Source organism: Patagioenas fasciata, chromosome 2 (genome assembly GCF_037038585.1).
Source record: "Patagioenas fasciata isolate bPatFas1 chromosome 2, bPatFas1.hap1, whole genome shotgun sequence".
NCBI lineage: Eukaryota > Metazoa > Chordata > Aves > Columbiformes > Columbidae > Patagioenas > Patagioenas fasciata.
The window spans coordinates 151,416,092-151,439,644 of record NC_092521.1 but is presented as its reverse complement, the minus strand read 5'-3'; the positions used below and the strand labels follow the sequence as shown (position 1 = coordinate 151,439,644).

The following is a 23,553-nucleotide window of genomic DNA, read 5'->3' as shown; positions in this document are numbered from 1 at the left end:
GAGCAGCATAATGGAAAGGGCCCTGGGGGTCCTGGTGCACAGCAGGATGACCATGAGCCAGCACTGTGCCCTTGCAGCCTGGAAGGCCAATGGTACCTGAGGTGTATTAGAAAGAGGGGTGGTTAGTAGGTCGAGAGGGGTTCTCCTTCCCCTCTACTCTACCCTGGTAAGACCATATCTGGAATATTGAGTCCAGTTCTGGGCCCCTCAGTCCAAGGAGGACAGGGAACTGCTGGAGAGAGTCCACCGCAGGGCAACGAAGATGATTAAGGGAGTGGAGCATCTCCCTTATGAGGAAAGGCTGAGGGAGCTGGGGCTCTTTAGCTTTGAAGAGACTGAGGGGTGACCTCATTAATGTTTATAAATATGTAAAGGGTGAGTGTCACGAGGATGGAGCCAGGCTCTTCTTGGTGACAACCAACGATAAGACAAGGGGCAATGGGTATAAACTGGAACACAGAAGGTTCCATTTAAATTTGAGAAGCAACTTCGTCACAGTGAGGGTGACAGAGCACTGGAACAGGCTGCCCATGGGGGTTGTGGAGTCTCCTCTGGAAACATTCAAACCCACCTGGACACATTCCTGTGTAACCTCATCTGGGTGTTCCTGCTCCGGCAGGGGGATTGGACTGGATGATCTTTTGAGGTCCCTTCCAATCCCTAACATTCTGTGATTCTGCAATCTGAATGGTTTACTAGAGGAAGAAATTTAAGCCCACATGCTCAGAGGCATCCACTGGAATAGAGCCAAGCCCAGCTGCCTCATTGAGAAGTTTCATGGCACTCTTCATACAGCATAGGGGAGGAAAAAAATTAATGTAGTGCTGATAGCTCAGTTGCCTGAAGGCTTTTTACAAACTGAAGGGAATTCAGTAGTCAGGAACCAAAACAGGTTTAGGGATAAACTGAGAAGAAATATGGAAGTCTGTGCACAGAAGGGTAAATGTAATTACAACTGCCAAACAAAATTTGAATATGAAATTGCTCAATCCGTGGATACATTCACAGATACATGACTACTGTTAGGTTTTTGTGTCTCAGGGTAACATCAGATGAATTACTCCGACTGCCCAAGATGCTCTAAGAGAGCCAGGATGAAAGTAAATGGGAAATACAGTGGTGAGAGAACCAGGGTCTAAAAGGGAGGACGAGGCAGACTGCCTGATGTAAGCCCTGAAGGAAAAAACTGGTTCGGAGAAGTTGGCATGACCAGAGTTTCATCACTGTCCTGTGCTCGTCAGAGACAGAAGGACACGCAGAAGGGAGTGGGCTGTCACTGCAGCTCTCGCCGTCCCTCTCTTCGTGCAGTGCTGCGCGGGAAATAGGTGCGTGGAAAAGAAATGTGGTTAAAATTCAATGGTGAAGGAGATGCACAGAGCATTAGTCAGTAGTAGTGACAAAAGTATATTACTAATAAGAAAAAAAAACATTGATCTTGAGCCAGGAGAATCTTCCTTTTGTCTAAAATTTCAAATGCTGATAGGAATAAGTTTGTTTTCCAGATAGCCATTTTTTCATAGGCAGCTTTGTAGAATAAAAACACATGGTGAATTTATTACAGGTGCAATAATGAGTAGGCCTTTTGGAAAAAAGTATAATTAGAATAATTAAAAATGTTATGATGCTGAAAAGTATGACATTATCTTAAATGAACAGTGCTTGAAGATACAAATGCTTCTATTTTTATAGCTCACAAAATTAATTGCTCATAATCTGGCATGGCTAAAGCTGTCAGGAAAAACCATCTTAATGCTGTGAACCCCAAAGGCCACAGCTGGTTTTTCAGATTGCAGTTTCTCCCTGCTCACATAAATCCAGAGTGGCACAAGCTTTATGGAAGGAGCTCATCAGGAGTGAGTTCTGAAACACCAAGCAAGCTAAGCCATCCAGCAGCTGAAACCTCTCTGAGGTCTGCAGGTTTGGTCTCTGGCAGCCGGTACTCTGCAGACATGGACCCCCAGCCTCACCCCATCAACCACATGTCAGGACAGGAGGCACACATGCCTTCCTCTCCATCTCCCCTGGGCTTTAAACAATGTGGGATCCCTAGAGTTGTAGGCTGGGCTAATTCTCTCTTAATTTTGATAACTGAAAAATGTGTGTCTGATCTAGGCTTGCTGTTCAGGCTCTTTCAATAGTGGGGAAGAAAAGGTACCTCCAGAAGGCACCTCATTCTCAAGGCTTTGGCAACCATTTTAGACAAGGATGAGTTGTCTTCTGCAGATCTCTTTCTCTTTTTATTGCCTATAAAAAGTGCATAGACTAACTCAGATTAGATGTTTACACTTTAGGTGATTAAAGTTAAGTGACATGAATTCTATATTTAATGTCTCATTGTAAGCTATAGCTCCTCCTTCAGTTATTGACAAAAAGAGTATACTGTGTTCCATCATGTTTGCCATTGTTTCCTTTAACTATTGCTATTCCATTTTTAATGTTGTTAATATCAGTGGAGAAATGTTTCTGCACAATATACTACTATTTTAATCTTTTGCATTTTTGAACCATATAGCTTCATATTGCTTTTCTAGTTCAGCAACACTCACAACTTCATTTTTTTTTTTCCCCCTTTTTTCCCCAGTGCCAATAGTTTCACAGCATTATCTGTGGATAAGAAATGTTGCACTGAGTTCAGAAGGATCCTGTAAAGTGTAAAAGTCACAAGATATCGATCAGATGAAGGATTAGGTCCAAACGATGAACGTCTCCTTTGGGACAGGCTGCCCTAGAGCACTGCCTTTCTGGAAAATGTTTTTGCTTTGATTTCAATGCAGTTATGTCAATTAAATTGCTCCTCAAATTAAGACCAACTTTTTCACTGTTTCCCTCTGGCTTCAAATACCATAAAGCAATAATTTTCTAGTTATTATGCATTGGGTAATGCAAAGAAAGAATGCCCAAATCCACAAGTTTGATTTTTAGTTTTCTTAAGTGGAAATGAAAACACTTCCTACTTATTCTGTATGCATAGGAATATAACTTAGGGCTTCGTAATTAATGCCACCAAATGGAAAACATGATCTTCAGGTTCCTCAAATCTTTCCCTGGAAGCCCCACCACACAGGTCAGCCCTTGGCCAGCTTTGTGCAGGTGCAGGTCCTGGAAACTGCTTCCTAAGCAGCGTGGCTAGAGGACAATGTTACATAACAAAGTGGCGGGACTAGTGATCAGCTTTTCATTCTGCACAGAAATCAAACTAAAATCTTCCATAAGCTGCACGAAACAGAGGCCTGTCGAGCTGCCTGCTGTGAGACAGAAGTTACTTTTTAATTTTTGCCTTGGCACCAAGAACCTCTGCTTCAGATTTCAGAAACTGTTCAGACAAAAACTCTGCAAAGTCACTCTTCTCCCACAGCTACAGATGCAGTTTGCTGTATTCCCTGCAACTAATGGGGCTTGTACATGAGGGGAAATCAGTGTGCCAGAAGCTGAAGCAGTGATTTATTGCAAACTGCCTCTCCGATCTAATTGATGTGTGGATGCTGCGTGCACTATGGCTGTGAGGGTGATCCCCTACCACTATGGACAAACCACCTCTCACAGATGTTCCTAGTGCTCCTTCAGAGAACAAGGTCCCTCTGAGTATATGTCCAGCCACCTACAGTGCTGACACCCTCCACCTGAGCTGCCATACTGCCAGTGAAGCCTCAGGAAGGAGCCGTTTTGCCCTGAGAACAGTGCAAATCGGGGGAAGCCAGAGGTAGAGACACCCCCTCTGTGTTCCCCCAGCACTCTACCTGGGTGAACTGCCAGTTTTTTCTCTGTGGTTTCTCTTCCAAAACTAAGACACGAGTTGTATTGCCATTTCCCTGGTGAGCAGCTGACAGGGTGTTCCTCCTCGTGGCTGCTGCTAGAGGCGGTGGGAATTTAGGAAAGCTCATGTGGACTACATGAGCACAGTCTTGCCGGGTAGGAGAACAGGAAAGACAAAGAAATCTCTGTGTCTTTCCAATTATGCACAGCTTTTTTTCATTCCCTGAACTGTGGACTGAGTCCGTATAGCCATGGGGTCCATGTAAAAGCCGCAAGTCTGTTCAGCTATTTTTATACTATCAAATAAAAAGGCCAAGGACTGGTTTTTAACCTGAACCCAACTAGGTGTCTACAGCTAAACTTTTCCCTTTTGCACCTCTTTCCTCCTCAGAGTACAATGACTTTGTCCTTTTCTCCTGCCATGGGCGACTCCTGCTCCAGGCTATTACCAGTTACCACTGGATGCTGTCTAGCAGAGTGTTAGTTGGTCAGGTCAAAATCATAACAGGGAATAGGTTAAAATTGAACAGGACTTGCCTTGTAGACAAATGGATTAATGAAAATATTCCAAGAAGGCAGCTCTCACTTTTAGCCACTTTCTCCACACTGAAAAAGGGATGTGCTGATCACCCACAGCAGCCTAAAGCCGATGCACTGAGACACAGGAGGAGGCATCATCTTGGATTTTTCACTGTGTTTGAAAGAGCAGACTAAAATAGGTTTTTACAACTAGCATGCATCACTTCTACCCCTCTGAGTCAAGGTCTCTTGCGTCACATGCAGTCCAGAACATCTGCCCTGAAGGACACCACTGTTCCAGCACCAGTGCTAATGAAAGAACCACTGATGATGCAGTCAGTGGTGAATACAGGGCATAGAATTAAGTCCTGAGCAAGTGCATCTCGGTGAAATTATACCTGTGTCAAGACTGAGCTAGGCAACTACAGTGTATTTCACCATCACTGGTGAAACACAAATAAACAGAAGCAGAGTAAGAGATAAGTCACGGTCTTACTGAACAGCTCAGGGAAGATCTGCTTACTGGGAACATGCACAGTTGAAATAGTCTCATAACCTATTTTAGGTACCTAACGTAGGTTGCATATTTCAGGAGGCTGATCACTGTGTACAGTCAATGCACAGAAGCAGCTGAACCCCTCCCTAAGGTGATTTAGACCGTCTAAGTTCAGGAATATTTAGGTTCCTAAATTGGATGCTCTGAGTTTCCCTCCAGAGGTGCCTCTCTTCACTGATTGTGCAGAGAGTGATGCTCCTAATTTAGCAACATGATGCACTCCTAAATTAGGAAGGGAATTACTTAGGAGCTGTGAATTACTCCTTTCTTCCTTTCTCCCCCACTGGCAGCTGAACTTACGATGGCATCAGATTGAGGCCAGATTCTGAACACAGTAATATTGACAACATTTGTGGCATAACTTAATTTGTTTATAGTAATGGAAGCTCTAGATCAGTAGGAATTGAAACAGAGTCCAGTCTGTGATGCTGACATACTTGTCTGAAAATCACTGATATTGCAATCTCTACTTCTGTCTGAAAATTTTGAGACAAAAATCTCGATGTTTATAAACACATGAAGTAACTTTAAGCTTTATTTAGTATTCCATTTACAGACTGCTTATTCCATGGCCATCATCTTAGAAAAGCATCCAGTTTGTGGCAGAGAGAAACCACAATCAGGTTGGGGAGACTAAAAAGAAGTAGAAAATCACTGTGACATGATAAATGAGACAAATGACATTCTGCATGACATTTCCTGTCTAAAAAAGGGATTGTACTTCTGGGTCTCTGCAATTTCTGTAACAGCCTCTGTTATTTTGAGGGTTAAACCCTGATCTCATAGCCTTTCAGCAATTAAGGGTTAAAGGATCCTGTCTTCACTTAGTATGGCTTCTTAGCTTCCCTGGAAGATGCGTCACTACATACTTCATAAAAAAACCTTGATTGAGTAAGCGACAAAATTGCAATTTCAAGATCCTTTAAAAGTGTAACAGATTTCAGATGCCGTTCTATGAATTTGCTAGAATATTTGATTTTGGACTGTTTAATTTGCTAAGGGAACTGCTTCTTCCCTGGCATGAAAACACAATTATTAAAGCTCATTTCATTATTTTGAGACTGACAGCACAATTTGGTTCATTGTTCAACATTTCATCACTATGAATACAATGAAATTGTCTAATTATTAATAGGATTTGTTATTTTAAATAATCATGCTGAACCTTATTTGCAAGACTTATTAGGTCTGTAACTTTCATATGATTAATGCATCTCTAGCTGTACAGTCAACTTTGGAGAGTTGCTACTCATTTGTAGAATATCCTTCCCTCTGACTGCTTTGGGGACAATTATTCTGCAATGTGGAGCCCACAGTTGTGTATCTCATCTCATCTTATTGCCATCCTCTGAGGGAAGTCCTTCCAGACATTTCTGACCAGTTTTTAGGCTCTTCACACTCACTAAGAACGCACACATGTTCTCTGATAAGTCAAAACAGGTAGCTAGGAGGATGCTGTCACCTAACATGAACAGCATCTTGCTGAGCCCCAGCCATGAAAGAGTCCTTTCTGGCCAAACCCACACAGCTGGAGAGAAATTTAGAAGGGGCCATGAATGCTGAAGAGAGCTCACAGCCCCTCCTGGGTATAATCCTTCCTTTTCCCCTTTCTCTTGCACACACATTCTCCACTACAAGCTGCAGGGCAGCTTAAATGGCCATAAACCCAAAACAACCCTCACAATATGGACAGAAATACGACTCCTGGATAGTTATTCGAAGAGCCAAAGACTCCATGTTTCTCCCATGAGGACCACTCTGATTTCTCCAGGGCACACCTCCCCTCACCTCTTGCTGTGCCAGATCCCGTTGGTGCCTGTCATGAGCCCGTGTGCTGAAGCTTTTGCTCACAAATAGAAACCCACAGCAAAGCCCAGCTCCCCATCATATACAGCAGCTGCTCTGCTGTACACACACAGAGCATTTCCATGCTACTGTCTTCATGTATGTTATCACCCTCATTAAATAACAGCAGGAGTGGATTCAGCTAGAAAAATTTTGACTCACAGTGACTTTCTGTTCTCTCAGTGACCCAAACAAAAGACATTTTGGCAGAAAGTGCTGAATCCTGATGATAAGCTCTCATTGTTTGATGTGGTCCTTACCATTTGTGCAGCCAAAAGTGAGAGCAAAAAAATGGCAGTGGTTTGTAGAACCTTCTCTCTCTGGCTTTCAGCCACAGATGACTGCACAGCTCATCCCTCTGTACACCAAAAGCCAGCCCCTCCCCTTTTTTTTGTTCCCAGTGAAGGAATAACAGAAATGAAGACAGCCAGCTACACATTCCTGTTTAGCTATTTTCTTCATCATAAATTCGTACAAGCAGATATAACAGATAGGAGAAAACAGAAACACATACATGTTCTGATGTGAAGGCAACCAGTCTGGGAATAGCTGCCATTCCTTTTTCTTTAACTTCTGGGAACATCTTGAAACGTGCAATCAACATAGCATACATGTTAGATATGGCACCACCTGGAGTCCACAGTAATACACTGTTACTTTTTCTATGCATTGTAATATTATTGCAGAACAAACGACAAGTCTTGCTACAGTTTTTCTAACTGAAATGTTCATGTTCCTGCCTAATGGCAGATTCTTCTTCCTGATGCTCCTCACAGCTGGGTTGTGTAATAACAGGGTCTACTACACCCAAATAACAATTCATGCAAAAAATACTGCTGCAAAAAATGATGGGGGTTTCCTTCCATTCCCATTTTTGTTACCATCTCTCCTTTAGTCCCAAATCTTGTCTTTCCACACACATAGTCCCAATTCTGTTCCACCTCCCAAGCGGATGCCACCACAAGGCAACTTCCCAGGGGGCTGCCAAGTGCAAACTCAGCTGTGCTCACCCCTCCCAAATCAGGGTGATTTTTCATGCCCTGGCTCTGAGGAAACCCACACAGTGAGTCCCAACAGATACCACCTTCTGGATAACTGGAGTGTGAGGAGGGAAGAGAAAGGAAAAAGTAATTCTAACAAGTATTTTTCTCTTTATTTGTCCTCTGATGGGAGCAAGGGGAAAAGGTTTAATGTCCCTAACACTAGCCTTAAAATCACTGGCATCCTCTGACTTAAAATTCCCACTTCAAGATGGGTATTTTACCCACTTCAAGATGGGTATCAGATGACAGCTCTACAGTATTCTGTTCACATATGTCAACTATCAATGCATAAATTGAGCACTTCATTTTTTGTTTTTGAGATTTTTACAAACTGAGCCTCTGTGTCTACAGTGGAGCAATGTTTGGTTATACATTAATGCTGCATGAGCACTATGGGAATATAATACAGAACCTGAGGCAGAGTCCAAGTGCTTTTACATATGTACACACATAAACACACACACACAGACATGTATACATAAAATCCACCAGTTTTATCCTGTATATATACTCTCTCTCTATATATATATACAGATTGACTACATATTGATGCTTATGCACATATATTTATACAAAGTGAAGGTGTATAGTGATCGCAGTTTTAGGCTCTTAAATGCACAGGTCAGAGTGCAGGTGAGGTTGAGTTCTAGTAACCCAACTTTCATCCACCTAAGAATGGAATGGAGAGCACAAGACAGGCACTTCCAGAAAATGGTTCAGTTTATGCTTGTGATGGGTGGGATGACTTGCCCTGCAAATGCATCCATCTCTCTCCCATGAATATATAGGAACTGTGGTAACTAGCCCAGGGCAGACACGCAACGCTTGGACAGCCAGGGTGGGATAAGACAAAATCGACTCGTGGAGCAGACCAAGGTAGCTCTGCTGAAAGCAGTGACGTTACATCACATTTCACCAGCAGGGTGTATGTGCTGGCAAATTTAACATCATTTTGACTTTTCTAAGATTTGTAGTTATCCCACTAGATATATAAATACTGTTCCATAGCCCAGAGAAACTGTGCCTGTCATTTCTCATCAGCGTCCTGGCTCTGCTCTTGCAGTGAGGCTGCCCCTGCTCCGGGCTCTCCCTGACCCCAGTGGTCATCCTGTAGATCCAAGGAGAAATGCCACAGAGGGATGGCATCACTGGCATGGAGGTCAGTTCAGATCACACTTTTTCTTGTCCTTTCAACTATCTTGAGAGATATGAACACATTTCTACACCTCTTCTACAAATGACAAAACAAGAAATGGGAAGATTAAGAGGAAATGGTTGGGTACCCGTCCCTAAAAAATGCAGATGTCATGTAACAGCTGCTGCTGATGATTTAAGTGACTGAAATAAGGTGCCCAAGTTGAAGAAATTTGGCCTAAAATGGCTTTGTCCAAAGCCATTTGCTCAGTGTCAAAAGAATCAAGACTGAAACATGAAGTTTCTTCAATATCATGCTTTCCTATTAGTATTTATTACCTAACCATTTAACCCTAAGCTTATTAATAAGCCCACATTCTGCCTTTAATTTTGCAGCTGTGTTTACACCCACAGCTAATTGCAGGCAACAAAACAAACCTACAGAATTTGGAGAATCTAATCAGGCCTTTATGCTTTGCATGTATTGATACGGCATATTTCATTCCAGAGAATGCAGAGCGTGAGAACCTTTTCTTCACAACAGTAAGGCCTTCAGCTGAAGCTGTGACAGTTTGAAATGAGAAGACAGCATAGAGATTATTTTAATTATTGCCTAAAAAAGCAGAACCTGCACACTGGATATTGCTGTTTTAAGAGAGTGAATTAGAGAGATGCACTTTGCACAAACCAGTGAAAGAAAGGATGAGGGGAGTGGCAGTGCCAACAGTCAGCACAGGTCCGCATCTGCCAGAGAGCCCGACCCCATGCAGATTTCAGCTCCACTAAGTGGGCTCTAGCATCCTGACACACTAGCAACCTCCTGGCCCCCAGCTCCGGCAGGGACCTCTCGCTGACCTGGGAGGGACGGTGGTTCCTCCTGAGGCATCCATCTTTCCTGACTCACACCATCTCATGCACAGTTTGCCAGGCTTGGGCAGATCTGGCACTTGCACCGAGCCTTTCACCCCCTCCTGCCACCCGTGCCCAGCCTCTGCCCAGCAGGTCTTGCTCAGCAGCATTGCTATTGCTCTTCTCTCCCCTCTTAATGTCCCTGACCAGCCCAGTGCGGCTACTGTGGCTCAAGCCTTCAAACTGAGGAACTGAAGACCAGCTGTACTGAGTCAGGCCAGGGACTGGACAGTAACCAAGCACTGTCCAGTTCCAAATAACTTTATCATAGGTTCTGGGCTTGTGATACATATTTAGATACTGCTCTGTGTGATGGAGGCCATGGTTTTGGTCAGGACCTCTAAGCACTACAGTGAAAGCCATCAGAGCTTTTGCTCTCGGTGCTTTTTAAATAAGGATTCAACAAGAATTAATGTAAATTCTTCTCATCTTTTTCTCCACCTCTGTGGAAAGGCTCAAGACAAAACTTCTGCACCACTTCCCACATGTGCATTCAGATGTGAGAAGCTGAAGATAAGTCTTGCCTGATCTTCTGCACAGCATGAACTTTACTATTTAAGCCCTCAGAGAGCTGGGCATCCTAGACTGTTATCGCTGAGGCCCTTCCTTTGCTCGATAGTCCAAATACTCTTTCTCTCTCTATTAGGTCAATGAACTTTCTTTTCCTTCCCCATCAGCTATCAGTCTGTTCTCTTTGGACAAGCCAAGATGTTATGCCCAATGTAAATTCTCCCATTTTTTTGCAATTCAGTGAGATAGGCCAACATTTTTAGCAATGAAGTTCCAGAATAAGATAGGCAGTGACAGAGTATAAATCAAAAGACTAAGTGGAATGATTAAAAAAAAAAAAAGGTCTTAACAATGTAGGGTTTGTCAGAGTCAATGATTTCTCTACAGTTAATCACACTCATTTTTTGCTTTATTGACTTGCCCTGAAGGAACCAGGTTTCTGAGTCTTTAAGCACTCAGATTAACTCCCCACCCAAGTACCCCCTTGAGTCCAAGAGGCCAGCTCACACATGGAAAGCCAACTGCAGACTAAAATGACTTAAAGGTATGCTAGTCTTTCCCTCTTTGCTCCAATTTCCCCTGCAGTGATGGACAGAATTGTTCTGTTTCTTCCCTTCATTATAAATGCAATACTCTTCCTATCTCATGTAATCCATAAAAAGCAGGGGCAAAGCAAACTGCAAGGCAAATGTCTCTTCTGATTATGTTTCCCATGTGCCATAACAGCTGCTCATAATGCAGTGCAATTTGCTCAAACAGACCCTCAGAATCACATCCCTAAAATTCATAAACATGCAATACTTTATCTCAAAGAGGCCACCGGTGGTTATAGGCAAGTGTCCTCTCAAACATGCATATTTAATTATGTTTAGTCTTTAACCACAGGGGATGTCATATAGCATAGTCTGAAAAATAAAGAAAGCTTGAAATATCATGTACCAGGTGAAAATATCCCATCGCCACAGCCCCCTGGCCAGCCAATCATCTCTCTCATTTTCCTTAGTGTGACATATTCCAAAAGTACAAACACTGGAGCAATTTCATAGGTGAACCTGAAATGTAGTAATGTCCATATTTAATGCTTTCATCTACAATACTAACACATCTTTTTCCAATATTACATTACATTATAGCCACAATATACTCTATCTTGCACTGGGTAGAGTTCTGTTTTACAGTACTTTTGATAATCTTCCTTCCGATTTGATGTCAAATATCTAGAAAGAGAAATGCTGAGAGTGCTTGAGACTCCATTTCCAGCCATTTCAGTGAAACAAACCTTGCCCACCTTTTCCAGGCCCAAGAGCTGCTGGGTAGTTAGACCCTCTCCTTGCAAAAACCTTCATGCACATCTAGGAGCACACACATCAGCAGCCCTATTCACGATGACGAGACAGTGCATGGAGCTAAGCAAGTGCACAAAAATGCTTCCTAGTCCCAATGTTAAAAAAACCCCCACAGTTCAAATTCTGCACCTCTTTCTTACAGAAAGCAATGGCTCTAACTGCTCTGAGTATGAATTGTACATAACCCCTCTACATGAATGCAACTGCTCACTTAGCGCACCTTTTGTTTTACATATTTATGCATGCAAATTGTTAAAATATTTTTTCTGGGTTTTTTGGGGGGGTCGCAAAACTGACATCATATTAGTATGATGAAATTTTACAGAGGACAGCCTATAGGAAAATGTTGAAAGTCTTCACGTAAATAGCTGTAGCAAACATTTAAAAAGCACACAATTGTTTTTCCAGAAACCTTAACATAAAAGTATTCTTTCATTCAGCTACAGCAGTTAATATTTTAGACTATAACTGTAAAATTACATTAAATATTATTATGGAAAAAAGTCTGCTACTTACATATTAGTATTTGCTGCTGATGTCAGCCAGTCTGCTGCCAATCCAACCATGTCCAATCCAGTTGAAAGTTGATTAAAATATCTAGGGTGCCCTGTATAAGATGGAAAATGTTATCAAAAGACTGATGACTCTGAATGAAACTATTCAGTGCTGAACGGTATATTTACCTCTGGATTTCTATAGAGAAGGAAGTGCTTTCAAGGTACAAAACAAAGCAAACAGCAATAAATACATTTCTTGGAAAAGAAAGGATTTCTCTCCTTTCTCATTCCAAACTCAGTAAAATCAGAGTAATTACACTGAACGCAAAATAATGAATTCCAACATTCTCTATTATCCTCTCAATATGCCTTGAAAATTAGCACATCGCTGCCTCACAAAAATAGCTGTTTGCTCCTGTTAGTGTGTCACATGTTGTCACTGGATGTGTTTTTGCCTGGCTAGCTTTGAAAGGCACGCACGAGACACCATCTGAAGAGCTTGCCAGTACATATAACATCAGTGATGAATGGCTAATGATTATAATAGACAAGGCGAAATGAGAAAATGGAACATTTTGGTGACTGCTTTGCACATGACTCAAAGGCTGATGATTGTACGAAGATGGCAGGAAAGGTAGCGGTCCTCGTCATTTCTTCCCTGTTAGAGTGCAATTACAAATAATCTCGCTGCTCACAATTGTGATTTTAAACAAACCCCATGAAAACCAGCATTGCTGCCCCAGCAGAATGATGCGCAAGAATATATTCAATGAGCTGATAGTCCATTTACCTGGTTAATCTAATTGGCTCCTGATTTTTTTCTAAAAACCTGTTAGAGATTTTTCTTAAAAACGTGCCTACAGCCATTAATTCCAAGAACCATTAAAACTCCGTTTTTACTAGCTGCTCCCCGCAAGCTGCTGTTCAGTGGTATAATTACCTGTACCAATTATGGATGGTTCACAACTACTTAAACACCCTCTGGCTCAAAAGGACAGGAGACTCTGCTTGGAAAACCTCTGTCCTGACCCACAGATGACATACTGTTATTGCCATCACAGAAAACAAAAGACAGAGCAAGATGATTGAGGAAATGCAGACCCAGCACCAAGAGAAAACTTATCTTTGGTCTCCAGTGGCCTCTTATCAGGCACGGACACATGGCTGGCAGAACAGCACGGGGAAATTGCTCCCAGCTCCCACCTTGCAGCACACAGAGTATTTGGGCTATGCAGATGGACTAGAGCAGGGGATAAGCGGCAGAGAGGGTGCACATGAAAAATCCAGCTCCCTGCACCCTTAACCTGAGATGAGCCCCACGCCACTGCCATCCGGCCTGACTTCTGCCACCTTCCCCTGGTCCACACTACCCAGGACATGCAGTCAGACCCTCTCAGGCAGTGATGGATTCTGCTGACACCCAGCAGGATTAACAGAGTCCAGCCCCCAACGCAACTCTCTAGAATGGGGTAGGTGGGCCTGGGGCATGTGTGTGCCATGACACCACTGCCAAAGCCACAGCAATCCCATGGCAGGGGCTCTGTCTGCACAGGACTGCATCTCCCTGATGATGGGATTTTATTTTTGAGAGAGTTTTGATATTTATAGCTTGGGTTCAAATTCATAGCCAGGGTCCAAGCAGGGTCCCAAATTCCACCAGAAAACAACACAAAATTAGGAGCTGAAAGCCTTTGGTGAATCTGGACCACAGGAAGGCTCAAAGATGCCAGAAAACCTCCTGCTTAGGAAATAAATATGCACTGAAAAGCTGGAGAATAGCAGAATTTCTATTTGCAGCTGCAGTGTCTCGGCAGCTCTCTGTCAGCTCCATGCCCAGCCCCAGGCAACAGCCCTGTTGTCACTGCTTGTTTCTTCAAGGAAACCCCACAGCACACCTCCTGCTTTGGGAACCACCACAGGAACGGGGCCAACAGCACACAGGGGTCAGGGCAGCCATGCCCTGGAGCGAGCAAGGTCGGTGTATCAGCGTTGTGCCCCTACAGAGATGTTACTACAGAGGTAACAAGAGCTGCTGCTGCTGGGGCAGCTGCTGGCAGAGCGCCCAGCACCTACACCTGTAACATGGCCCCCTCCACTCAGTGCCTGTCCCTTCTGCAACATGGCTTTAACATGTGACAGCAGAAAACGTAAGACCCAATCCGACCTCAGCCTCAGCTGCAAGGGTTTGTCCATTCATTTGACACCTGAGCTCTCTTTCCTGAGCTAGATGGCCACAGAAAATTGTGGATTAGCTTAAAAGACAGACTCCACTGGCCAGGTAAAAGAGTCCAGGAGAGGTGCTCAAAAATCACTGCCTGGGTTCCATCTGCCTGAAACACACATTCTTTGTCGTGCTTGTCACCCAACAAAGAGGTGACTGGAAGAGATTGACAAGTTGTGGGGAGAGGGGAGATGTGAAAATAGGAGATTACTGCTTACTGGTTGGTTTAGCAACATACAACATATTTATGTATATCCCAGTGTAAATCGAGAGATGATGGGGAAGAGCCAGGGCTGAGGCACAGGGACGGGCTTTCCCTGCTGAGGACGTGCCTTTGCCCCATGCACCCTCCTCTCAAACACGCTTCACTTGCACTTGGTTTCAGGCACAGACATCCCCTATCATTAACATGCAATGTCTGCAGCCTCAACGGGGAAGCAATGACAATGGCTGGGCAAAGCTGGACAGCACGAAGAAAGGCATGGCTGGCGGCACTGGGTTTGGCGTTGCTCCTAGCCCCACAGTACACATGGCCTGCTACTGGCACCAGGGCCTGCCAGGGGCAAGGCGGGACCAGCATCAGCTCCTCACACCCTTCCCAGGCTTTCCAAGCCATTTTTAAACACTCACATTTCAATTTCCTCTGTGAGCATTGCACAGGAACTGAATTTCACATCTCTGTCCCTGCATTCACAAATGCTGCCTTCTATAATATATTCTCTCAGCTGAAATTCTCACCAGTGGTGGATGCCCAGTAGCCAGTAAGGGGGCAGAGAGCCACGTGTGGCTCCCCCAGACACCCCCACAAGCCATGGTACACAGGCAACACCTGGGAGCATCCCACACCTGCCCCTCGGCCAAAAAATCAGCCATCCGGCTCTTCGAATCCCAACTGGGGATCAGTGCTGGGACTTGGGGATCCAGCTGTGAGGCTAATCTAAGAAATACAATTTATTTTCCAATCTGCCTCCTGGTCACACAGCCAAACGCTGCCCAGGCCCCCCCAGCCCAGGAGGGGCCATGTCCTGGCTCCTGCAGCAGGAACGGATGCAGACCCCTGCCGCCAGAAACCTCACTGCATTGTCCTTCCTCTGAGGCTAACTCAAGCCTTTTACCTCGAAGCATATGCCAAAGGGCCCCGGGTGTAAATCCCACACGTTTCATGCCCCCCCTGGCTGGGGCAGCCGCCTCAGACAGCGGCTCCACACCCCTGGCCCCGCGGGTGAACCCGGCTATGCCGCTGCATCTCACACAACCCCCCCACGCACCCGTCCTCAGACCTTGAAAACATTATTTTCATTAAAACGAAGTAAAAAAATACTAAGAAATGAAAGCTTCACATATTTCCAGAGGGAAGAGAAACGATAACATTATTTTAAAGAGTCTCTTTTGGATGCTCAAAATTAAATAGGTCCATTACGTCAAACAGGCTATGACAAAAAAAAAGATTAACGATTTCCCAGACTCACGGATTCTGTGTTTCACAGCATTCTGTGAAAATATGTTTTCTGTGCCCTATCCAGACACATCACATGGATCACTGGACTGATCGACTTGGTTCCTGTGGACACCATTTATCTAACTATTTATTCCAATATTTTACAGACATTTTGACAGTACCCAACTCACGCATCAAAAACATTCAGTTGGACACTTCCAGCTCTAAACGAGAATTACACAGATCACCCACAATCTTCACTGGGATCAGACTGTTCTGTTCTCAAAAGATGAAAAAACCTGGTTTTTGTTTTCCCCTCAACCTCTATTCACAAATCAGTCTCTTTCAGTAATTGCAACACATTTATTTATAAGCAATTTCTCCGTAATTCAAGTTCCCACTAAGAGCTCCCTGCAATCCACATTATTTCTCAATCACAGCCGTAATTGTAGCTCCGCTTTTTGTCCGCTCCACCGCAGTTAATTTAAGGTGGCCCCGGGAGCGGAGCCGGGGGCTTCCCCACGCCTGGGGCCAGGCTGGGGGTCCCAGACAGGCGGGAGTCAACACACCCCTGCTCTCTCCAGTGAAAAACAACAACGACAAAGGTTACTAAAACAATTCGGGCTTTGTTTTTATTGCTTCAGCCTAAAGTTGGGGGGGGAAGAAAAAGACAACAAAAAAACCAAACCAAAACAAAAAACCTGAAACAACAAAAGCAAAACACCACTATACTCCTGTGGGCAGTTCCACCAATTTTTCCTATTTTTATGTTCTCCAGGTAAGGGGAAAGACACGACAAATGGCCGCTCAGAGCTCCCATTTACAGGACGCTTTTGCGATTTTGGCTGCTAAACGGGCTGGTCCCCGCTGGCCCCCTGCAGGGACCTCCCCGCTCCTCCCGCCCCGGCTGCCTCCCAGCTCCGCGCCCCCCGCCCTGCGGGGAGCGAGGGGCCACCCCCGGCCCATCACACGAACATCGATGAAAAGGAAACGAGCAAAGTCGCAAAGGTGCTGAAAAGGCTGCTCAGTGGCACACTCGGTAACTCCGACGCACAGAGGCATTAATTTTAAATGGGAAAGGGCGTGCGACGCTGCAGTGACAGCTACAGAGACAAGGCTGCTGGAGTATTTTATCATTTAGGAAAACGATTTCTGTCTCTGTTAGAAATTGCATGGAACTGACCAAATACAATCGCTGCTTCAATCTTTAACGTTTCAAGATAAAACTAAATGACACCTTTAATCAATGGATGAGACCATACAGGGTAGAAAATGAGCATGGCTATTACCTGTTTTAATTGCATACTTCAGAGTCGTTCTGCAGTTCAATAAAATTTCTTCCAAGGTCTGTGGCTGGTCTGCCAGTTCCCAGTTATATTCCTGGAGCAGCTCATTTGGGTAATGGAAATCAATGACTTTCGTTGATCTATCAAAACTTTTCACCACATACTGAAGTAAAATGTCCACAACATCTTGTAGGAAAGACATCGTTGTTATTTCTCCATTGCATGCTGGCAGAAGATCTGGGAAAGGAGAAATGAAAAGTTAACTTCGTTTTATGAACATATACACAGATTTTGGAGAAAAGATTCCCCCATTTATGTTTAGGAAATCTTTTTCACTGTGCTCGGTACAAATAGACTATGTTTTCACTTAATAAGTAAATTGGTAAGACTGTATTTTAAGGATTGTTTGGAAAGATGATAGTTAGGTTTTAATTTCCTATCTAAAATAGCAAATTTTGCCCACAGTATATTTCAGACTAATTTTTACGACCATGTGAGAGAGCAGGGAAACAAGAAAAAAGGAAAAATTAATCTCAATAAAAGATTGGGAAATAAATGCTATAAGAAGCACCATAAAAACCGGGATTTTCCTTGCAATAAAATACCTTCCCTGTTACTCTCCAGTGCAGGTAACTTGTTGATAATTTCATGCCTTTTTCCGAGGCAATGCTGCACTGTCTCTCAGTGTGCACACCGACATCTTTTGTTTAGGTGTGATGTCTATGGCAGAGCTGAGCTGTAGTGGAACCCCCTAATTTGGGGTAAGCCGGGAGCGATCGGCCAGGCAGCAGCACCAGCACAGGGCGGCTGCAGCAGCTGTGCACGGCAGAGCAGGGGGCATTTCCACGGGGAGCCGGGACCTATTGAACAGTGGACACTCTACCTCCAAGGTCAGGAAAGATGAAGTGCAAAACCACCTCGAATTAAAATAGATCAGAAAGAGAGCGCTTCTTCTCCCTCCTCCTCACAAACCTTAATTACATCGCAGGGACTTCAACGAGAAGGTCGCTGCTGTCACTGTTCCTTAGAAAGAGCAACCTGCAGGCAATAGCACGCTGGGATTTTATTGCTTTTGTTTTCAGGATGTTTTTTTTTTTTTTGTTTAGGGGTTGGATTTTTTTTTTTTTTTGTTGTGTTGGCGGGTTTGATAAATGCCCAGCGCCCGCGGGTGCCGGGGAGGTGCAGGAGTAGGTCGGGGCTGGGGGCGCAGAGATCCGCGGAGCCGCCGCACACTTCGGGCCCCACTGTCCTCCGTGCATCGCGGGCGGAGGCAATTTCCCGACCGAACCGCTGCTTTTTGTTAGTTGGAGAGACGTGTCGTGGCCCGGGAGCGCCGTTACCTGTTGAGTGCAGAAAGGCGTAATTCACCTCCGCTTTTTGGCAGCCGCAGGGTTTTTTGTCGCAGGTACAGGCCGGCCGCGGCTCCGCTGCCCCCGGGGCTGCCCTGGCGCCGGTTTCCACGGGCTTCTCGGTATCTCCGTAGAGCAGGGCTTGACAGCGACACGGACACAGGGCCTCAGCACCGCGACACCAGACCCCGTCCCCCCGCCCCCCTCCCCTGGGGCAGGGCCCGCGGCTGCCCGCCAGCCCTCCGCGGGCGGGCAGCTCTGCCTCCGCCGCCGGCTGCCGGGGCCTCCCTGCCCTTACCGCAGAGTTTGTTTCCGATCCCTCCCGTGAACTTCTGGGCAACCTGACACCAGGCTCTGGCTGCAAGACAAAACGAAGCGAAGGGTCCGTGGGGACGGGCGCGGGCCGTGGACGCCTCGTGCGACACTGGCACTGCTCCCCTAGACCCCCCGACCAGCCGAGCCGCGCCGGACCGAGCTAGAGTCGCCGTCTGTCCCCGCCGCCCCGTCCCGCCGGCCGAGCAGGTCTCCGGCGAGTGAGCAGCGCTGCCGCGGAGGCTCCGCGGCTCCGTCGGGCTGGTCCCGCCCGGCTACTCGGCGCTCCCCTACCTGTGCCGGGGCTCTCGGCGGCCGCGGAGCCCTCCTCGGCCCCGAAGGACCAGAAGCCGGAGCCGGGGCTTGCCATGGCGGAGGCGAACCGGCGGGGCGGGCGAGGAGAGGCAAACTGCAGCCCAGGCGGCCTGAGCGAGTGTGCGTGAGTGTGAGTGTGCGGGTGTGTAAGTGCGTGCGTCTGCGCCAGGCGGCGGCAGGCAAAGGGGCGGGGGCGCCCCGGGCACGCGTGGGCGGGAGCGTCTCCCGTGGGCGCCCCCGGGGCGCGCTCCGGCGGGCTGCCGCGATCGGTCCCTGTAGGCGCCGCTGGCCTTCGCCTGGGACAGGACAGGACGGGACGGGACGGGACGGGCGGGTCCGGGGGAGGTGCCCCGCGAGGTGCGCAGCTCCACCGGCGGCTGCTGTGAAGGGTCCCCCGCCCCCTGCACCGAGGGTGTGGTGAGGAGGCGCTCGGGGCAGACCCGAGCCCTGGGGGCAGCCTGGGCTGGAGCTGCAGCTGCCTTTGAGGAGATGGCGAGCGACGTGCCTTGTGCCGTTTCTACCCCGCCGACGGCCGCGCCGCCCATGCGGCCGCTGCGCGGCGGCCCGGGAGCGAGGGGACGAGCCCTCTGGCGCCGCCGAGCGCTGCGCGTAGGGGAAGGATGATTTTCCGAGCCTTGGTGCGGGCGGCCGCAGCGGTACAGCCCGGGGCCCCGAGGAGTGGGTTGGGACACCGGTCAGTGGTGCTACGGGGAAGCGTCCCCGATTCCGTGAGCCGCAAAGCGCCGAGAAAACTATCCGCCCTTCACTCACTGCACCGGAGCACCCCGGTGGCTGCGAGCCGGGGACTCCGGGGCTGAGGCGCCAAAGTCGGGGCAGCCCCTGCCGCAGGCGGCGGAGTAGGGGTCCACTCCCGGAGCGGGCAAGGGACAGCCCTCCCGAGCACCCGCTGTCCTCCCGGTCCGGCCCTGCCCTGCCCTGCCCTGCCCTCAGCGACCGGTGGGGGCGGCTCCCGCTCCCCTCCCGGTCCCGGGCTGGGCAAAGGGGTCCCGGCTGCGCGCCCGCGGAGGCGGCGAGAGGAGCCCTGCGCAGCTGCCTAGTGGTCCCTGGCTCCGGCACCTGCCTGCCCCGACATCTCTCCGGGCATCCCCAGGACGCTTCCGGGGTCTCCTCCCAGCACCCCGGGGATGGGGAGCCCAGTGGAGTCGCCTTCATCTCTCCAGCCCCGTGGGAACAGCAGGTCTTGGAGGCGAGACTGGAGAAAGGGAAAAACAACCGCTCCACCTCCCTTCCGGACGTCGTTTTCGAAAGGAACCGAACCTGCCCCTTCCACCCGAGCCAGTTACCCGCAGGAGCATGATGCCCTTGCTTGCCGTGGCTGCGTCCCCACTCAGCACAGGAAGGATTTCAAACCTTAACCCTAGGAGGGGGGCAGGCGAGACCACACCAGTCCAGGGTTCGGTCCTGCCGAGAGCTCTGGTCACCCAGGCCCCGCACTGCTCCCTGCCAGCCAGGGCCGGGAGGCTCCCAGGCTATGCTCAGCCGAGGCCATTGCTCTCGGCCGAGGCCATGCACCCACACGGTTACTAGGAAGGTCCCCCTGAAGTCTCACGGCAGTGTCCTGTTGTTTTTCGACACTGCCCTGATGGGAAAATAAAAGAAAACCAGTCCAGGCATCTCTGAAACTAATCTGTTCCAGTTTCCAGATCACATCAGCTTTAAGGAAACGTAGACGATAACTCAGGCTTTCCGTGGTGAGAGGCTGCTGTGAGCTCTTCCCTGCCTTGCTCACTCACGCCTCAGTCCAGTGTTCTGTCAGTTCTGGGTGTTAATTCAGATACAGCCAACCATATAACTGTTTTGTACATTTTTATTTAGCTTTTAATGATACATGAGAAAGCAACTTTAAAACTGATTTCAAAATTTAAACAATTTATCACAAATTTTACACTGGAGCAAATTTTAATCTGATGCAGATCCTTCTAACTAGTTAAAAATCAGGAAGCAATGGTTACCTGTCTCTGGGGAAAGGGCAAAGTGTGTGGTAGGAACAGACACAAACCCAACCCCTGTGGCTTGTTGCTGCCGCCAGTTGTAGTATTTAGGAGAGCTAAGCAATGGAGCAGGATCAGGGCCCTATACAGCATCATGAAATTTGCTTTCTCTTGCTTTGTAGCTGGGAACATGCAATTATGAATCCTGAAAGGAAGTGCAGCAATTCTTAATATCTGTGTGGTTTCTGTGGAATAAAGTCTTTTGAATAAGGAATGGGGGAAAATTTGAACACGATGGCTATTGCTTTTATTTCCACTTAATTTCTAGTGGAACTGATTAAGAATGATGATTACATTTAGGCAGCAGTCAACCAGAGAGCATATTTCTATTCCTTTCTTGGTACCCCAGAGATAAAGATTCCTAAAAATCTAAAGCAAAGGAAAACAAAGCAAACACAATTTAAAAGTTTATCATTAGTCACAAAGCCCAGAGGCAGAGGAGAGGGCTGGATACACTTCCCATAAATGAACATCTCCAACATAAGGATTATACACACAATATTGACCTTTAAAACCGCTAGTAGCTTTACAGCAAAGTCAATAATGAAATAAACTGCCACAGTATGCTATCCAACTAATCATTTATGTTTGTTTTTATTAGAGGGACAGTTGCCATACAGTTCATCCCAAAATTTAGGCATTGTAAACCTAAATGAGCAGAAATTCCCCTATGGCATTCTTGTAATTCTTCTTTCCTGTAAAACAATTAAGAACAATAACTAAGGTTTTTTGAAGGTGCATATGGGAATTTGAAAGCTTGACTAGGGAACTATAAACTAAATGATCTATTTTAATTGGATGAGGCTGATGAAATGCTAAAAAAGAAAGAAATATGCATTGAAGAAAGTAAACTAGATTTAAGCTGCTTAATGTCTAATGATTTTAAGATGTAGCACTGGCATCCAAAAGAAATCTGATTTTTACACTACATTTTCTTAAAGGATATGAAATGTGACTGACAATGTCCCTTTGCAACGGTGTTGGGCTGTAAACCACAGTATATTCACATGAACACACACGTTGTAAACTTGAAACATTGGATTTAAAAAAAAAAAGGAAGCACATGGTATAAAATGATAAAAAAGATTATGCTAATAAAAGCCAAATGGCAGCAGGAACAGCAGCAGCAGCTAGAACTGCTGGATAAGGCGCCGGCGCTGTGAGGTCTTCCGCAGCAGCCGTCTGTAGTCATAGGGATTATCTTCGGTTTTACTCTCTTCCAGGGGGCTTTCTGCAACCCTCGACCTAGGGATTAAGCAAAGAAGTGTTTCAGAAATTAAAGCAAGAATATTTACCTTGGCAAACAGGCTTAATCAACTGCTTAACCTCCTCCCTCGGGGGGAATAGGTGGGGGGGAAGAGGTGGGGGTGGTGGGTAAATAAAAGGAGGCAGAAAAAAAATTAACTGACTTTGCTAGGCCTCTTCCCCGGCTGCATAAAGCAGGCACCTCGGAACAAACACATTATACGCTAAGAGTGGATGAACACAGAAGAACAACATGTTCTACAAAGGAGACATAATAGAAGGACATTAAAATGTTGAGAACATGGGGGTGCTGTGCAGTAGTGTTTTCCTCAGGATCACTGAACCAGATTTTCAGCTGCCATAAATGTGTTTGCTCTGTTTTTAACCTGCCTGTGGAGCTCACTGTACATGTCCTTTTTCTTTTTTTTATTTCGGAAGCCACCTCTGACAGGCTGGAATGGTGACCTGGCACCAAGTGTTATCAATGAAGCAAAATTAAATTAAAACTCAGTTATTTAAAAAGTGTATTACTCTGAAATAACTCCAAAACATCGTAGTGTTCTACATTAGAGGCATACCTCACCACTGGTCCTACACCAGCACCAAAGTTAAACTGCCAAATAGAAAATATTCAGTGATTCAGTTCTGTAGATTGAAATGACTGCATAGTCCTTATCCAGATGAGCCCATTCAAGAGCTATTGAAGTGCAGAAATGTTTCTTAATTGCATTCATCTGCCCTCAGAGGTAACAGTGTAAATGTTAAAGTTACACAGATTTTTTTCACTATAGCTGATTAGGATGCAATCAAAGCAGCACACAGTAAAAGGTAAGAAATCCCTTTTAGTAGCAAAATTCTCATTCGTCTAAACCAGAGCTCAGGGTGACATGCTTGGCATAATTAACAATGCTGGAAATGCAACATTTTCCACGGGATGTAAACAGTATGGTATTTCCCTGTTATTATTAACTTCTATGCCTTCTCAGCCCCTTTCTAAAGCTATTTCAAGTCCTACCTGAAAAATGCCAAAAAATAAAAATGTAAGGGGCACAAAATATTCCACAAACATTTCCTCTGCTAGTATGGATACATTTTCAGACTCAACAATCATCCCAGGCTTAGTGTTTCCCTTAAGCCTTCAACCTAGATATTTTCCAAGTTCTTCTTACATATCTGAAGACACAAGAAGATACAAACACATAAAGATGTATAAATATGTATTTGCACGTGCCATGTGTGCGGGTGCATTGGCAAAAGCGAGAA

General features: G+C 46.2%; 2 protein-coding genes across 11 annotated transcripts in view; both read right to left on the bottom strand.

Annotated features, from left to right (window-relative positions):
- Positions 1–19,331, bottom strand: part of GAD2 (glutamate decarboxylase 2) — a 39,884-nt gene extending 20,553 nt beyond the window's left edge. Inside the window, exons 1-7 of one of the 5 annotated variants that reach the window (XM_065832013.2) lie at positions 19,013–19,331; positions 18,705–18,764; positions 18,398–18,547; positions 17,061–17,294; positions 12,132–12,222; positions 11,209–11,321; positions 7,188–7,303 (exon numbers count right to left, since the gene is read on the bottom strand). In XM_065832013.2, coding sequence (XP_065688085.1) covers positions 7,188–7,303; positions 11,209–11,321; positions 12,132–12,222; positions 17,061–17,294; positions 18,398–18,547; positions 18,705–18,764; positions 19,013–19,088 — 840 coding nt within the window. In that variant the 5' untranslated portion in view covers positions 19,089–19,331. Of the gene's footprint in view, positions 1–7,187; positions 7,304–11,208; positions 11,322–12,131; positions 12,223–17,060; positions 17,295–18,029; positions 18,548–18,704; positions 18,765–19,012 lie in introns of those variants that run through there. The other 4 variants (XM_065832014.2, XM_071805253.1, XM_065832017.2 and 1 more) reach the window with 4 other exon arrangements.
- Positions 19,332–20,847: 1,516 nt separating this feature from the next.
- The window catches only part of MYO3A (myosin IIIA), a 118,836-nt gene continuing 116,130 nt past the window's right edge, over positions 20,848–23,553 (bottom strand). For 5 of the 6 annotated variants that reach the window (XM_071805248.1, XM_071805249.1, XM_071805250.1 and 2 more), the window contains one exon: positions 20,848–22,290. In XM_071805248.1, the coding sequence (XP_071661349.1) occupies positions 22,176–22,290 (115 nt within the window). In that variant the 3' untranslated portion in view covers positions 20,848–22,175. The remainder of the gene's footprint in view (positions 22,291–23,553) is intronic. The other variant, XR_011737763.1, reaches the window with a different exon arrangement.